Genomic DNA, 17,944 nt, shown 5'->3' on the forward strand with positions numbered 1-17,944 from the left:
ACTTTAATTTAATCACAGAATTAACCACATTACAACAAAGAATTAGCTTTACAGTTCACAGTTACTACAGTTCTGAAGCAAAAGAAGAAACTTGAACTTACTTCCTAAACCTGCCACTATATTCCAATTAAGCAAACCAATATATATTAAATACGACTCATGAATAAAGTTCACAACCAGAGTATTATTTGTTTTTCTCTCTGCAGGATCTTTTGGGGGGAATCTTTCAGGACCAAACTGAAACATCGCTGTTGAGAATAGAGTTCTCAGATCTACTGACTCTTCAGACAGACCTCGGTCCTTACATTAACTACTTCACCTGTACCCAAAGCATAAGGCATTGTTTTGTCTCTTCTTACAAGATGTCCCTTGACTTGTTTAACCAGGACCAATCATAATACCCCTCAAAATAAATTATATGCCAGGGTCCTCCAAACCGAAATAATATTCCATTAGTGGGCTATCTGTAAACAAGCAAATGGTTCTCAAAATCTATCAGCAGAGCACTTCACCTACAAATCAATGATTATCTCACTTTTACAAGACCCCAATCACCTCTTGATCAGTCATAATGTGGGCATACATCTTAACCCGCATACACACATTATGGGACAGCACGATATCACAGTGGTTAGCACTGTTGCTTCACAGCTCCAGGGTCCCAGGTTCGATTCCCGGCTTGGGTCACTGTCTGTGTGGAGTCTGCACGTTCTCCGTGTCTGCGTGGGTTTCCTCCGGGTGCTCCGGTTTCCTCCCACAAGTCCCGAAAGACGTGCTGTTAGGTGAATTGGACATTCTGAATTCTCCCTCTGTGTACCCGAACAGGCGCCGGAATGTGGCGACAAGGGGCTTTTCACAGTAACTTCATTGCAGTGATAATGCAAGCCTACTTGTGACAATAATAAAGATTAAAAATAAAGATTAACTGCGCACTTGCAGCAAATGTCATCCCACTTTCAGACAGCAAGCACTAAATTATTTCAGGCTGTGACACTTCGATCATGGTTCTCAATTGTAGAGTTCCACTGACGTAATTTTCAGTTGTTCATCAAGAGCCTCTTACTGCACGATGTTATAGACCCTCATCTCACTATGAAAGTGGGTCCATACAGTCTCTGAAAGTTACAAAAGCTCTAAGTAAGTGTTAATATAAAGGCAAACGCCCATTCTTTGGTCAACAGAGGCTTTACCCCACAATATATTTAAATTTTATATATTTATTACCCGGCACAGTTAAACAGGACATCAATTTTTTCAATTTCCTTGGCCAGCTTTTCTACTTGTTCTTTCTGAGTCACATCTAGAACTTTAGTTTCAATTCCTGTTTGGAAGCAAAAACATTCAACAGAAATTCAGATTATTTTATTGTTTAATCTGATTCACAAACACGCAATTCACAGACAGGATCATATGGGATCTACGAGACAGAAACAGATCATTCAGGCCAACCAATCCATGCTAGGGTTCATGGTCCATTAAAGTCCACTCCAGCCCTTCCTCATTGCATCCGATCAACAGAAATCTCTATTTTTTTCTCCGTAATTTTTTTCCCTAGTTTTGCCCAACATGACTCAACCACTCCCTGTGCGAGCGAGTCCCACATTCTCCCCACTCCCTGTGCGAGCGAGTCCCACATTCTCCCCACTCCCTGTGCGAGCGAGTCCCACATTCTCCCCACTCCCTGTGGGAGCGAGTCCCACATTCTCCCCACTCCCCGTGGGAGCGAGTCCCACATTCTCCCTACTCCCAGTGGGAGCGAGTCCCACATTCTCCCCACTCCCTGTAGGAGCGAGTTTCACATTCTCCCCACTCCCCGTGGGAGCGAGTCCCACATTCTCCCCACTCCCTGTGCGAGCGAGTCCCACATTCTCCCCACTCCCTGTGGGAGCGAGTCCCACATTCTCCCCACTCCCCTGTGGGAGCGAGTTTCACATTCTCCCCACTCCCCGTGGGAGCGAGTCCCACATTCTCCCTACTCCCAGTGGGAGCGAGTCCCACATTCTCCCCACTCCCTGTAGGAGCGAGTTTCACATTCTCCCCACTCCCCGTGGGAGCGAGTCCCACATTCTCCCCACTCCCTGTGCGAGCGAGTCCCACATTCTCCCCACTCCCTGTGGGAGCGAGTCCCACATTCTCCCCACTCCCCTGTGGGAGCGAGTTTCACATTCTCCCCACTCCCCGTGGGAGCGAGTCCCACATTCTCCCTACTCCCAGTGGGAGCGAGTCCCACATTCTCACCATTCCCTGTGGAAGCGAGTCCCACATTCTCCCCACTCCCTGTGGGAGCGAGTCCCACATTCTCCCCACACCCTGTAGGAGCGAGTCCCACATTCTCCCCACTCCCCGTGGGAGCGAGTTCCACATTCTCCCCCACTCCCTGTGGGAGCGAGTCCCACATTCTCCCCACTCCCTGTGGGAGCAAGTCCCACATTCTCCCCACTCCCTGTGGGAGCGAGTCCCACATTCTCCCCACTCCCTGGGCGAAATTCTCCCCCAACGGCTCGATGTCCGCCGACTGGCGCCAATCAGACGGGCATCGCGCCGGCCCAAAGGTGCGGAATGCTCCGCATCTTTGGGGGCCAAGCCCCAACATTGAGGGGCTAGGCCGACGCCGGAGGGATTTCCGCCCCGCCAGCTGGCGGAAATGGCGTTTGTTGCCCCGCCAGCTAGCGCGGAAATGCGCCGCATGCGCGGGAGCGTCAGCGGCCGGTCAGTTTCCCGGCGCATGCGCGGGAGCGTCGGCGGACGCTGTCAGTTTCCCGCGCATGCGCAGTGGAGGGAGTCTCTTCCACCTCCGCCATGGTGGAGACCGTGGCGAAGGCGGAAGGGAAAGAGTGCCCCCACGGCACAGGCCCGCCCGCGGATCGGTGGGCCCCGATCGCGGGCCAGGCCACCGTGGGGGCACCCCCCGGGGTCAGATCGCCCCGCGCCCCACCCCCCAGGACCCCGGAGCCCGCCCACGCCGCCTGCTCCCGCCGGTAAATACCAGGTTTGATTTACGCCGGCGGGACAGGCAATTTCTGGGCGGGACTTCCGCCCATCCGGGCCGGAGAATCCAGCGGGGGGTCCCGCCAACCGGCACGGCCCGATTACCGCCCCCGCCCAGTCTCCGGTACCGGAGACTTCGGCGGGGGCGGGATTCACGGCGGCCAACGGCCATTCTCCGACCCGGCGGGATGGGGTTAGAGAATGACGCCCCCTGGAGGAGCGAATCCCACATTCTCCCCACTCCCCGTGGGAGCGAGTTCCACATTCTCCCCACTCCCTGTGGGAGCGAGTCCCACATTCTCCCCGACTCCCTGTGGAAGTCCCACATTCTCCCCCACTCCTTGTGGGAGCGAGTCCCACATTCTCCCCATTCCCCGTGGAAGCGAGTCCCACATTCTCCCCCTCTCCCTGTGGGAGTGAGTCCCACATTCTCCCTCACAAGATCTGCAGGTTAGGTGGATTGGCAATGCTAAATTGCCCTTGGTGTCCAAAATTGCCCTTACTGTCCAAAATTGCTCTTATTATTGGTTGGGTGGGGTTACTGGTTTATGGGGATAGGGTGGAGTTGTGGGATTGGGTAGGGTGCTCTTTCCAAGAGCCGGTGCAGACTCGATGGGCCGAATGGCCTCCTTCTGCACTGCAAATTCTATGATATTCTCCCCATTCCCTGTGGGAGCGAGTTCCACATTCTCCCCACTCCCTGTGGGAGCGAGTCCCACATTCTCCCCACTCCCTGTGGGAGCGAGTCCCACATTCTCCCCACACCCAGTGGGAGTGAGTCCCACATTCTCCCTCACAAGATCTGCAGGTTAGGTGGATTGGCAATGCTAAATTGCCCTTGGTGTCCAAAATTGCCCTTACTGTCCAAAATTGCTCTTATTATTGGTTGGGTGGGGTTACTGGTTTATGGGGATAGGGTGGAGTTGTGGGATTGGGTAGGGTGCTCTTTCCAAGAGCCGGTGCAGACTCGATGGGCCGAATGGCCTCCTTCTGCACTGCAAATTCTATGATATTCTCCCCATTCCCTGTGGGAGCGAGTTCCACATTCTCCCCACTCCCTGTGGGAGCGAGTCCCACATTCTCCCCACTCCCTGTGGGAGCGAGTCCCACATTCTCCCCACACCCAGTGGGAGTGAGTCCCACATTCTCCCCCGGTGTCCCACATTCTCCCCACTCCCTGTGGGAGTGAGTTCCACATTCTCCCCCACTCCCTGTGGGAGCGAGTCCCACATTCTCCCCACTCCCTGTGGGATCGAGTTCCACATTCTCCCCACTCCCTGTAGGAGTGAGTCCCACATTCTCCCCACTCCCTGTGGGAGTGAGTCCCACATTCTCCCCACTCCCTGTGGGAGTGAATCCCACATTCTCCCCACTCCCTGTGGGAGCGAGTCCCACATTCTCCCCATTCCCTGTGGGAGTGAGTCCCACATTCTCCCCACTCCCTGTGGGAGCGAGTTCCACATTCTCCCCACTCCCCGTGGGAGCGAGTCCCACATTCTCCCCACTCCCCGTGGGAGCGAGTTCCACATTCTCCCCACTCCCTGTGGGAGCGAGTCCCACATTCTCCACACTCCCTGTGGGAGCGAGTCCCACATTCTCCCCACTCCCCGTGGGAGCGAGTCCCACATTCTCCCCACTCCCCGTGGGAGCGAGTTCCACATTCTCCCCACTCCCCGTGGGAGCGAGTTCCACATTCTCCCCTCTCTGGATAAACAAGTGACCCTGGGCGGGATTCTCTGAAAACTGGCGCGATGTCCGGGACCCGGCGGCAAAAACGGCGCGGATCCCTCCGCCGTCGGGACCCCCCAAACGCGAATTCTCCGACCCCGAATGGGCTAGCAGCGGCGTGACGGCTCAAAAGACGTGCCCCCCCCCACCCCAGAAGACCCGACAAGATGGCCGCCCGCCACGCAACCCCGAGGTTCGAGGACCGCGACATCGAGGCGCTCCTGGACGCGGTGGAGGAGAGGAGGGAGGCCCTGTATCCCGGGCACGGCCGCAGGGTCGCCCCACGCCACAGCCGGCGTCTGTGGAGGGAAGTGGCAGAGGCCGTCACCGCTGCGGCCCTGACACCACGGACAGGCACCCAGTGCCACAAGAAGGTGAACGACCTCGTCAGGGCAGCCAGGGTGAGTCCCCCCCTCCTACCCCGATGTGCGGCACCCCCCCAGGTGAAACCAACCCTAACCCTAACCTCTGCACTATACGCGCAACCTATGCCGTGCATTCATATACCTGTCTAACACTGTTCCCTTTACCCCCCCCCCCCAGGAGAAGCGCGCACACAACAATAGGGAGCATGTGAGGACTGGAGGAGGCCCCGCTGATGAGAGGCCACTGACCGTACACGAGGAAAGGGCCCTGGAACTGGCTGGCGGACCTGAGGACCGGGAGGTTGCTGATGCAGAGGTCGGGGGCCCACCAGCAGGTGAGCCATCGACAGCCCGTCCCCATATCCCCTATTCGCCCCTACCCCATATCCCCCCTCCCCCATATCACCTGATCACTGCCTGCGTGTCTAACCATGCATGCTTCATTGTGTATCGCAGGAGCAAACATCGAGGCACCCATCCCCGCAGATGCCGACCGCCCACAGGATGCCCCTCGGAGGCCACGGGAGACGGAGAGACCTGGAGCAACAGGGAGACGACGCCCCCGTCTCGTGCGGGTGCGGCAACGCAGGCATGTGCCACCCAGCGACGAGAGGGGCAGCCACAGGCCCCCATCGCAGCCGAGCCACAAACCCACTTCGCAGGACACCACTACCCAGGAGACCCCTACCCAGGAAACTGAAATACTGGACAGTGACACAGAGTGGATGGGTGGAGACGAACCCCCACCCCAAAGTGCCATGGACTCAGAGTGGGACGAAGAGCACGACACAACGCCACTGCTGTCACCAACACCCTCCACCATCGCAGAAACACTCACCTCGGTTGGGCACTTTAGTGATGAGGCGTCTGGTACACTCACTGGTGCGCACAACACAGCCGTCCCGGTACAGCAGGTGGAGGTAGGAGCAGCAGAGAGGCCGGGAGGTCGGAGGGCATCCTGGCGCAAGCGAACATCTGCCGCCCAGATGGATCCCGGGTTCCTGGAGTTACCACACCCACACATAGATCCGATGCAACCACCGACCCGGAGACGAGAGAAGAGGGTGACGGGCGGCTTGCGGCGGCTGCAGTCGCAGGTGGAGGAGTCCACCCGCGTCCAGGAGCTGGGAGTGGTGCCGGTCATGCGTGCCACCCAGGCCGACACCGCACGGGTGGCATCTGCGGTGGAGGCAATGGGTGCGACGGTGTCAGACATGGGGAGCGGTTTGCGAGGCCTGGGGCTTTCCGTGCAGGCGGCATCTGTGGCCCAGGACATGGCTGCCCTCTCACAGGAGGCCATGAGCCAGCGCCAGCGGCAGATGGCAGAGGCGTTCAACGCCGTGGCCCTGTCTCTGCAGGCCATAGCCCAGTCTCAGCAGGCCATAGCCCAGTCTCAGCAGGCCATGGCCCAGTCTCAGCAGGCCATCGCTGAGGGCATCAGCGCCATTGCCCATGTGCTAGCCGGCGTCGCACAGTTACAGACAGGGATTGCCAACTCCCTGAGCTCCATGGCTGCAAACCTGCAGACCCTTGTCGATACCAGCACGGGCCTCCAGGACTGGCAGCACCAGGTGTCGGAGGGGCGTCCCTCCGTTCGCACCCCCGACCCATGTAGAGGCCTGGGGGTCATTGGGCACTCCCGTACCCGGCACTCATCCCCCCGTCCCGGACACTCATCCCCCCCGTCCCCGGCACTCATCCCCCCCGTCCCCGGCACTCATCCCCCCCCCCATCCCCAGCACTCATCCATCCCGTCCCCGGCACTCATCCCCCCCCATCCCCAGCACTCATCCCCCCCGTCCCCGGCACTCATCCATCCCGTCCCCGGCACTCATCCCCCCCGTCTCCGGCACTCATCCCCCCCTCCCCGGCACTCATCCCCCCCCTCCCCGGCACTCAGCCCCCCTCCTCGGCACTCAACCCCCGTACCCCCCCTCCCCCAGCCAGGTGACATGGGCTGCATGGGCGCGACTGTTGGAAGATCGCACCTGGCCAGGCGGGCAAATTCCCTTGCCCTCGCACCCCCCGTACCCGGCACTCGCCCCCCCCCCTCCTGGCACTCATCCCCCCCTCCCCGGCACTCACCCCCCCTCCACGGCACTCACCCCCCCTCCACGGCACTCACCCTCCCTCCACGGCACTCACCCCCCCTCCACGGCACTCAACCTCCGTACTCGGCACTCACCCCCCCGTACCTGGCACTCATCCCCCCCGTCCCCAGCACTCATCCCCGGCACTCATCCCCCCCCCGTCCCCAGCACTCATCCCCCCCCCATCCCCAGCACTCATCCCCCCCGTCCCCGGCACTCATCCCCCCGTTCCCGGCACTCTTCCCCCCTCCCCGGCACTCATCCCCCTCCCCGGCACTCATCCCCCCCCCATCCCCAGGACTCATCCCCCCCGTACCTGGCACTCATCCCCCCCGTCCCCAGCACTCATCCCCGGCACTCATCCCCCCCGTCCCCAGCACTCATCCCCCCCGTCCCCAGCACTCATCCCCCCCCGTCCCCAGCACTCATCCCCCCCCATCCCCAGCACTCATCCCCCCCGTCCCCGGCACTCATCCCCCCGTCCCCGGCACTCTTCCCCCCTCCCCGGCACTCTTCCCCCCCTCCCCAGTACTCACCCCCCCCGTACCCGGCACTCATCCCCGGCACTCACCACCCCTCCCTGGCCCTCATCCCCCCCTCCCCGGCACTCACCACTCCGTACCCGACACTCATCCCCCCTCCCCGGCACTCCCCCAAAGCTCACCCCACCACACCCCCCCCCCCCCGCCGCACACACACCCCCACACACCTCTCCCCCACACCACACACTGCGGCCACGCCATCACCTCTCCTGCGGCCACCCCCCAGGCCGTGACCTACCTCCACGCTGGACGGTGTCAACCATCAGCCCTGGTTGTCGCCATTAAAAAGGTGTTTTGACGGGTCACGTCGGCGGGACTTCAGCCCATCCGGACAGGAGAATATGGGCAGCCCCGGAATCCATTGCCTCGCGCCCGCCCCTGCCATTCTCTGACGAGGGCGGCGCTATTGACGCCTCGACGACTTTTCACCCTTCGGAGAATTCGGCGGGCGGCGGGGGTGGGATTCACGCCGCCCCCCAGCGATTCTCCGACCCGGTGGGGTTCAGAGAATCCCGCCCCCTTATATTGACGCTCGTTAGGTTTTCTCCTATCACAAATTAAATTCTGTATCGACTCTTTATCAGAACCTTTCATAATTTTAAAAACCTCTATCAAGTCACCCATTAGCCTTCTCTTTTCGCGAGATTTCACCCAAACATTTCAATGCATTTCTGATAGGATAGACCTGACAGTTCTCTCAAAACCTTTTTTCACGTTCCGGTGACTTACCAACCAGGTCACTTACCGCCCTGGTGACTTACTGCCCTGGTGACTTACCGACCTGGTGACTTACCGACCTGGTGACTTACCAACCTGGTGACTTACCGACCTGGTGACTTACCGACCTGGTGACTTACCGCCCCAGTGATTTACCGTCCTGGCAACTTACCGACTTTAAGTACAGTCAGCTTATCTAATAGCACCTCTCTGTCACCTTTTAGCCAATCCACTGCCTCAACCACAACCTCTTGCAATATGGCTTTGGCAACAGCATCTTCCTTGGTGAAGACAGATGAAGAATATTAATTTTATACCCGAGCCACGCCCCCATCTCCTTGTGGAAATCTCCGTGTTGGTTTCTAATCGACCCCACTCTCCCGTTCACCACCTGTTTATGTGCTGTTGTGACCAGGTGAGGAGGGAAACACAGTTCTACCTCTTTTCTCTGTTTCGTTATCGCAAAGGTTTCAAATTTTAAATAAGATGCTGTATTCAGTATGTACTTGACTGTATTTGTTTGGATTAATTATGATATTCGTGAGTTAAACATATTTTATTTTGTTTTATTTTTATTTTGTTAAAACCCACCCGGGTAAAAATATTAAAACTATGTCCTTGTTTCCATTAACGTACGGAAACACACACTCAACCCCAAAACATGCAAAAAATATCAGAGTATCAGAGATTAAATTTGGACAAGCTGAAGATGAAACAAGAGAAGTTAATAAGGATGTGGTAGTATGCGTGGTAGTATGCATTAGGGGTCATGTGGGACTGTGAAGCCATGATGCTATTGGCTGACAGATCCCGGGTCCTGGTTGGCTGTTGATCCCTAGCTCCGCCCTGAAGGCGGAGTATAAGAACCTGGGCTTCTCCCCGCAGCTCCAGTCTGTTGCTGAACTGCGGGGAACAAGTCACGCTTAATAAAGCCTCATCGACTTCATCTCTATTCGTCTCTCTCGTAAGTCATTGTGCGCTACAATTTATTAAGCGTGCTTAAAGGACTATGGAGCTCAGGATCGCCCCGAAGCAGTGAACGCGGCAGCAGTTTTTAAACACTGGCAGGCTTGTTTCGAAGGCTACCTCCGAACGGCCCCCGGCCGGATCACAGAAGACCAGAAACTACAGGTCCTGCACTCGAGGGTGAGCCCGGAAATTTACCCTCTCATAGAAGACGCAGAGGATTTCCCGACGGCGCTCGCAGCACTAAAGAGCGTCTACGTTCGCCCAGTGAACCAGGTCTACGCACGCTACCAACTCGCAACGAGACGGCAAAGTCCCGGAGAATCGCTAGACGAATTCTACGCCGCGCTGCTAATTTTGGGACGGGGCTGCGGCTGCCCGCCGGTAAACGCGACTGAACACACGGACATGTTAATTCGCGATGCGTTTGTGGCAGGTATAAACTCTCCCCAAATCCGCCAAAGACTTTTAGAAAAAGAGTCGCTAGGACTCTCAGAGGCACGGGCCATCGCAGCTTCCCTAGATGTGGCCTCGCAAAACGCCCGCGCCTACGGCCCCGACCGCGCGGCAGCCCCTTGGGCTCCGTGGACCCCCGTCGCGACAAACCCCCCCCCCCTCCCTCACAGGCTTGCGCGGTTAAGACGCCAGATCATCCCGGGGGGGCCGCTGCTATTTCTGCGGGCAGACGAAACACCCCCGGCAGCGCTGCCCGGCCCGCGCAGCGACTTGCAAGAGCTGCGGGAAAAAGGGCCATTTCGCGGCTGTGTGCCGGTCCCGGGGGTCGCCGCTGTCCCCGGAGAAGAAAGAGTCCAGCGCATCCCAAACGCTCCCCAACCCCCCCCCAGCGCCCCATGTGCGACCCGCGGGCGCCGCCATTTTGGGTCCCGGCCACCACGAGGGGAGGATGGGCACCGCCATCTTGTGACCCCCCAGCCATGTGCGATGCATGGGGGCGGCCATTTTGTCCACCCCCGGCCGCGTGCGATTCATGGATGCCGCCATCTTGGATGACAACAAAGGACCCCAGCATCGACGGCTCCACGGGGTCCGAAGAAGACGCTGAGACACTACGACTACATCTGGCCTCGGTGACGCTGGATCAAGCACGGCCCCGGACGCTCCAGACGACGACAACAACGGTGCTGATCAGCGGACACGAGACACCATGCCTGATCGACTCCGGGAGCACCGAAAGCTTCATCCACCCCGACACGGTAAGACGCTGTTTTTTGACCATCCATCCAAGTACGCAAAAGATTTCCCTAGCTGCAGGATCCCACTCCGTAGAGATCAAAGGGTTCTGCATAGTGACCCTAACGGTGCAAGGAAGGGAGTTTAAAAACTACAGGCTCTACGTCCTTCCCCAACTCTGCGCGCCCACATTACTGGGATTAGATTTCCAGTGCAACCTGCAGAGCCTAACGTTTCAATTCGGCGGCCCAATACCCCCACTCACTATCTGCGGCCTCGCAACCCTCAAAGTTGAACCGCCATCCTTGTTTGCAAACCTCACCCCGGATTGCAAACCCGTCGCCACTAGGAGCAGACGTACAGCGCCCAGGACCGGATATTTATTCGGTCTGAAGTCCAGCGGTTGCTGAAGGAAGGCATAATCCAGGCCAGCAATAGTCCCTGGAGAGCCCAGGTGGTAGTAGTAAAGACCGGGGAGAAGCAAAGGATGGTCATAGACTATAGCCAGACCATCAACAGGTACACACAGCTAGATGCGTACCCTCTCCCCCGCATATCCGACATGGTAAATCGGATTGCCCAATATAAGGTCTTCTCCATCGTGGACCTCAAGTCCGCCTATCACCAGCTCCCCATCCGCCCAAGTGACCGCAAGTACACAGCCTTCGAGGCAGATGGGCGACTATACCACTTCCTAAGGGTCCATTTGGCGTCACAAACGGGGTCTCGGTCTTCCAACGGGAGATGGACCGAATGGTTGATCAACACGGGTTACAGGCCACGTTCCCGTATCTCGACAACGTAACCATCTGCGGTCACGATCAGCAGGACCACGACGCCAACCTCCAAAAATTCCTCCAGACCGCTAAAGCCTTGAACCTCACGTACAACGAGGACAAGTGCGTGTTTAGCACAAACCGGCTAGCCATCCTGGGCTACGTAGTGCGCAATGGGATAATAGGCCCCGACCCCGAACGTATGCGCGCACTCATGGAATTTCCCCTTCCCCACTGCTCCAAAGCCCTGAAACGATGCCTGGGTTTTTTTTCATATTACGCCCAGTGGGTCCCCCAGTATGCAGACAAGGCCCGCCCACTAATCCAGTCCACTACTTTCCCCCTGTCGACAGAGGCTCGCCAGGCCTTCAGCCGCATCAAAACGGATATCGCAAAGGCCACGATGCGCGCCATCGACGAGTCCCTCCCCTTCCAGGTCGAGAGCGACGCCTCCGACGTAGCTCTAGCGGCCACCCTTAACCAAGCGGGCAGACCCGTGGCCTTTTTCTCCTGAACCCTCCACGCCTCAGAAATCCACCACTCCTCAGTGGAAAAGGAAGCCCAAGCCATAGTGGAAGCTGTGCGACATTGGAGGCATTACTTGGCCGGCAGGAGATTCACTCTCCTCACTGACCAACGGTCGGTAGCTTTCATGTTCGATAATGCACAGCGGGGCAAAATTAAAAATGACAAGATCTTAAGGTGGAGGATCGAGCTCTCCACCTTCAACTATGAGATCTTGTACCGTCCCGGAAAGCTGAACGAGCCGTCCGATGCCCTATCCCGCGGCACATGTGCCAATGCACAAATAGACCGTCTCCAAACCCTCCACGAAGACCTCTGCCACCCTGGGGTCACTCGGTTCTACCATTTTATAAAGTCCCGCAACCTCCCCTACTCCGTGGAGGAGGTCCGTACTGTCACCAGGAACTGCCACATCTGCGCTGAGTGCAAACCGCATTTTTTCAGGCCGGATCGAGCGCACCTGATTAAGGCTTCCCGCCCCTTTGAACGCCTCAGTCTGGATTTCAAAGGGCCCCTCCCCTCCACCGATCAAAACACATACTTCCTGAACGTGGTGGACGAGTACCCCCGTTTCCCTTTCGCCATCCCCTGCCCCGACATGACAGCGGCCACAGTTATTAAAGCCCTTAGCACTATATTCACACTGTTCGGTTGCCCCGCATATATCCACAGCGACAGGAGGTCCTCCTTCATGAGTGACGCGCTGCGCCAGTTCCTGCTCAGCAGGGGCATAGCCTCGAGCAGGACGACCAGCTACAACCCCCGGGGGAACGGGCAAGTAGAGAGGGAGAACGGCACGGTCTGGAAGACCGTCCTACTGGCCCTACGGTCCAGGGATCTCCCAGTTTCACGGTGGCAGGAGGTCCTCCCGGACGCTCTCCACTCCATCCGGTCGCTGCTGTGTACCACCACTAACCAAACGCCTCATGAGCGCCTCCTTGTCTTCACCAGGAAGTCCTCCTCCGGAACGTCGCTGCCGACCTGGCTGGCGGCCCCAGGACCCATCTTGCTCCGGAAACATGTGCGGGCGCACAAGTCGGACCCGTTGGTCGAGAGGGTTCACCTTCTCCACGCGAACCCGCAGTACGCCTACGTGGCGTACCCCGACGGCCAACAGGACACGGTCTCCCTGCGAGACCTGGCGCCCACCGGCAACACACACACCCCCCCGACACCGATCACCCCGTCCCTGCCACCGGCGCACCCCGCGACCGCCCCCTTCCCGGGAGGATCGGTCCTCCTCCCGTGTCCGACCAGGAGTGAAACAGAAGCAGACGCCGAAAAGCTCCCGGAGACGACAATGCGGGAACAAGCACCACCACCACCGGGGCTGAGGCGATCGACAAGGAAGACCAGACCGCCCGCTCAACTCGTGGCATCGGTGTAACACAAGAATGTTGTGGACTTTAACGAGAATGTTCTTTTCCTCTTACGAATATTGTAAATAGTTCACAAACCCTGTACATAGCCCAATGTAGGGCAAAGTGTAGAGCATTGAAAGGACATGCCAAAAAAAAATTTTCTCCTCCCAGGACCAGCCTTGTAAACCCCTACCACCATGCGAAGCACCACCCCGCTGGGTTCATTTTTAACAAGGGGTGAATGTGGTAGTATGCATTAGGGGTCATGTGGGACTGTGAAGCCGCGATGCTATTGGCTGACAGATCCCGTGTCCTGGTTGGCTGTTGATCCCTAGCTCCACCCTGAAGGCGGAGTATAAGAACCTGGGCTTCTCCCCGCAGCTCCAGTCTGTTGCTGAACTGCGGGGAACAAGTCACGCTTAATAAAGCCTCATCGACTTCATCTCTATTCGTCTCTCTCGTAAGTCATTGTGCGCTACAAAAGATTCTCTGATTGTATTCAAAAACGTTGCTTCTGCAGCGAGTCCATTGGTTTAAAGTTATGGCTGGATGTCCCTTTACTCCCGGAAAGTGTTGTAGAAATCCAATAGTTTTTAGTCGAAAGCTTCAGCCTGCTACAGGAATGTAGAAACACCTAACTCACCCAAACAGTGTTCAAAGCTTTGGTGGAATATTGTAGAGAGGGAGGGAGAGAGAGGAACAGCGAAAGACTGCCGCTGAATCCAGCAACGGCTACAACATCCCCACCAAATCCCAAATTCAAGTATCCACGCACAAGTTTGTATCACATGACCTCTCTCCACCTATCAGTAACATCTCCTCTCATTCTTCTAAACTACACTGGATGCAGGCCCAACCTGTCCAACGTTTCCTCATAAAACCACTTCATCCCAGTAACCCGTTATACAAACCTTCTCTGAACTGTGACTAATGCAATTAAATCCTTTCTTCAATAAGGAGACTTGTGCTCCAGAAGTCATCTCATCATAAGACCATAAGACATAGGAGCAGAATTAGGCCATTCGGCCCATCGAGTCTGCTCCGCCATTCAATCATGTTTGATATTTTTCTCATCCCCATTCTCCTGCCTTCTCCCCATAACCCCTGATCCCCTTATTAATCAAGAACCTATCTATCTCAGTCTTAAAGACACTCAGTGATTTGGCCTCCACAGCCTTCTGCGGCAAAGAGTTCCACAGATTCACCACCCACTGGCTGAAGAAATTCCTCTCCATCTCTGTTTCAAAGGATTGTCCCTTCAGTCTGAGATGGCGTCCTCTGGTTCTAGTTTTTCCTACAAGTGGAAACATCCTCTCCACATCCACTGTATCCAGGCTTCGCAGTATCCAGTAAGTTTCAATAAGATCCCCCCTCATCCTTCTAAACTCCAACGAGTACAGACCCAGAGTCCTCAACCGTTCCTCATACGACAAGCTCTTCATTCCAGGGATCATTCTTGTGAACCTCCTCTGGACCCTTTCCAAGACCAGCACATCCTTCCTTCGATACGGGGCCTAAAACTGCTCACAATACTCCAAATGGGGTCTGACCAGATCCTTATACAGCCTCAGAAGTACATCCCTGGTCTTGTATTCTAACCCTCTTGACATGAACGCTAATATTGCATTTGCCTTCCTCACTGCCGACTGAACCTGCACGTTAACGTTAAGAGAATCTTGAACAAGGATTCCCAAGTCCCTTTGTGCTTCTGATTTCCGAAGCATTTCCCCATTTAGAAAATAGTCTATGCCTCCATTCCTCCTTCCAAAGTGCAGAACCTCACACTTTTCCACATTGTATTCCATCTGCCACTTCATTGCCCACTCTCCTAGTCTGTCCAAATCCTTCTGCAGCTCCCTTGCTTCCTCAATACTACCTGTCCCTCGACAGATCTTTGTATCATCTGCAAACTTAGCAACAGTGCCTTCAGTTCCTTCTTCCAGATCATTAATGTATATTGTGAAAAGTTGTGGTCCCAGCACAGACCCCTGAGGCACACCACTAGTCACCGGCTGCCATCCTGAAAAAGACCCCTTTATCCCCACTCTCTGCCTTCTGCCAGTCAGCCAATCCTCTATCCATGCCAGGATCTTACCCTGAACACCACGGGCTCTTAACTTATTTAACAATCTCCTATGTGGCACCTTGTCAAAGGCCTTCTGGAAATCTAAATAAATCATGTCCACTGGTTCTCCTTTGTCTAACTTCCTTGTTACCTCCTCAAAGAACTCTAACAGATTTGTCAGACACGACTTCCCCTTGACGAAGCCGTGCTGACTCAGTCCTATTTTACCGTGCACTTCCAAGTACTCCGCAATCTCATCTTTAATAACAGACTCTAAAATCTTACCAATGGCTGAAGTCAGGCTAACCGGCATATAATTTCCCATCTTCTGCCTCCCTCCCTTCTTAAACAGCGGTGTTACATTAGCCACTTTCCAGTCCTCTGGGACCCTTCCTGCCTCCAGTGATTCCTGAAAGATCATCACCAATGCCTCCACAATCTCCTCAGCTATCTCCTTTAGAACCCTGGGGTGTAGTCCATCCGGTCCAGGTAACTTACCCACCTTCAGACCTTTCAGTGTCCCCAGAACCTTCTCCTCAGTGATGGCCTCTGCACTCACCTCTGCCCCCTGGCTCTCCTGGAGCTCGGGCATCCCACTGGCGTCTTCCACCGTGAAGACTGATGCAAAGTTACTATTCAGTTCCTCTGCCATTTCTTTGTTTCCTATTATTACTTCTCCAGCCACATTTTCCATTAACACTCTCTACAACTGTAGCAAATCTTCACTACTTTTAGCTTCCATTCTCCTTGCAATAAACAACAACATTCCATTTCCCTTCCTAATCACTCGTTGTACCTGAATGTTAACGTCTGCTGATTCATGTCCCAGGTCACCCAGGCCCCTCTGCAACTCAGAGATCTGCAATCTCTTTCCATTTAAATAATTTCTTCCTGCCAAAATGGACAAGTTCACATAAGAACATGAGAACTAGGAGCAGGAGTAGGCCATCTGGCCCCTCGAGCCTTCTCCGCCATTTAATGAGATCATGGCTGATCTTTGTGGACTCAGCTCCACTCTCCGGCCCGTACACCATATCCCCGAATCCCTTTATTCTTTAGAAAGGCATCTATCTTTTTCCCACATTATACTGCATCTGCCAAATTTGCGAGATTCTAAACAGACGGAACCTTTCCAAAATGATGGGAATTTTGGATAATGAAAACCAATGCATCTGCCATTTCCGCAGCTCCTTTGTCTCCAGGATGAAGTCTATCAGGATCTGAGCTTTTGGCACCTTTTAGTTTCAATAATTTCCCCAGTGCCCTTTTGCTGGTGATTGTAATTGTTTTGAGTTCCTTGCTTTCTTTCACCTCTTGATTTATAATTATTTCCAGGATGTTATTTACATCTTCTCGCTGAAGACAGAAACAAAATATCTCTTCAATGCAGATATAATTTCTGTATTTTCCATTATCAGTTGTGATTAATGATGACGGGGAGAGTCATTATCCTGCATGGTAACGGTGACGTGCCCTATTCCAGCACCAAGTTTGCACGATGAGCAAATTGCTTGCCCCCCATTAATGAGGTTGTCGATACTGCAGCTTGCTGCCGTGCCACTGTTGGATTCCCAATGCACATATTAACCAGTGAGTGTGGGCCTGTGGTGGACAGTACAGGAGAAGCCATTGGAGGATTTCTCAATTCGCACATCGAGGGTAGGCAGCTTAATGGACAGCTCCATGTTGAGGGTGAATTTGAGCGTCAAGGTTTGTGAGGAAATTCTTACATTCAGCTCCAGCTTCAAATGTAGAAAACATATCACCGACATATCGGAAATAGGTAAGGGGTTGAGGGTTGGGTCGCATTCCATCAGAAACATGTTTCTCGTCAAAACCGACAAAACGTTAGTGAGAACTTGGCCTGGAGGTGATTGCAATTCCAACACCACCTCTTTCAGCAAACATGGTGTCATCAGAGCTGAACTCACTGTATTGAGTTGCGAAGTTCCCAAGTTGAATGATTACCGATTTAGAATGTGACAACATGTTTAGATCGTCGTGATCTCATGACACAGAGCAAATGTCTACGGTTCCCTTAGGCAGCACAATATTGAATGAACACACAGACACGGCGTTGCTGTTGCTATGCAGGTCGGTATAGTCACTGTGAGTAGGAATCTTTCACTGCGTGTGTGGAAAACCCACGCAGACCTGCATGTAGCAACTCACTTAACCGTTTCTCCAGTTCAGGTTGTGTGAAGCTGGTCATAGAGAAGATGATAGGGTGGTAATGGAACATCACTTTTGAGTATTTTGAGCAGCTTGTGCGTACAGGCACAGGGCTGCCCTTTAGTCCTGCCCAAGTCGAACAAACATGTTCATGTCTTGCTTTCGAGCAGGGCCATGAAGTCATGTTCGGCGGTGAATCAATTCTGTCGATACAGTTGCTTGTGAAGGATGACTATTCCGTCCCTTTGTCAGGCTTGTAAATGTCTGGCTCGACCGTCAGACTTCACAACACCACCAAAACAATCACACTGCAATGTGAAAATCAGACACCTCGTTGGGTATCTCCCTTACCGCTGAGGTTATTCATGAAGGTCCACTTTGCCCCTCGCCTGAGGTGTGGTGATCCTCGGGTTAAATCCCCTCAAAGGGGAAAGCAGCCCATGGTCATCTGGGACTGT

The 17,944-nt window shown here is 55.0% G+C and overlaps 1 protein-coding gene across 2 annotated transcripts in view; it reads right to left on the minus strand.

Moving 5' to 3' along the window:
* bdh2 (3-hydroxybutyrate dehydrogenase, type 2) overlaps window positions 1-17,944 on the minus strand; it is a 161,751-nt gene that overhangs the window by 41,298 nt on the left and 102,509 nt on the right. For both annotated transcript variants that reach the window (XM_072495191.1, XM_072495190.1), the window contains exon 4: window positions 1,225-1,321. In XM_072495191.1, coding sequence (XP_072351292.1) covers window positions 1,225-1,321 — 97 coding nt within the window. The remainder of the gene's footprint in view (window positions 1-1,224; window positions 1,322-17,944) is intronic.

Source organism: Scyliorhinus torazame, chromosome 3, assembly GCF_047496885.1.
Source record: "Scyliorhinus torazame isolate Kashiwa2021f chromosome 3, sScyTor2.1, whole genome shotgun sequence".
In the NCBI taxonomy this organism is placed as follows: Eukaryota; Metazoa; Chordata; class Chondrichthyes; order Carcharhiniformes; family Scyliorhinidae; genus Scyliorhinus; species Scyliorhinus torazame.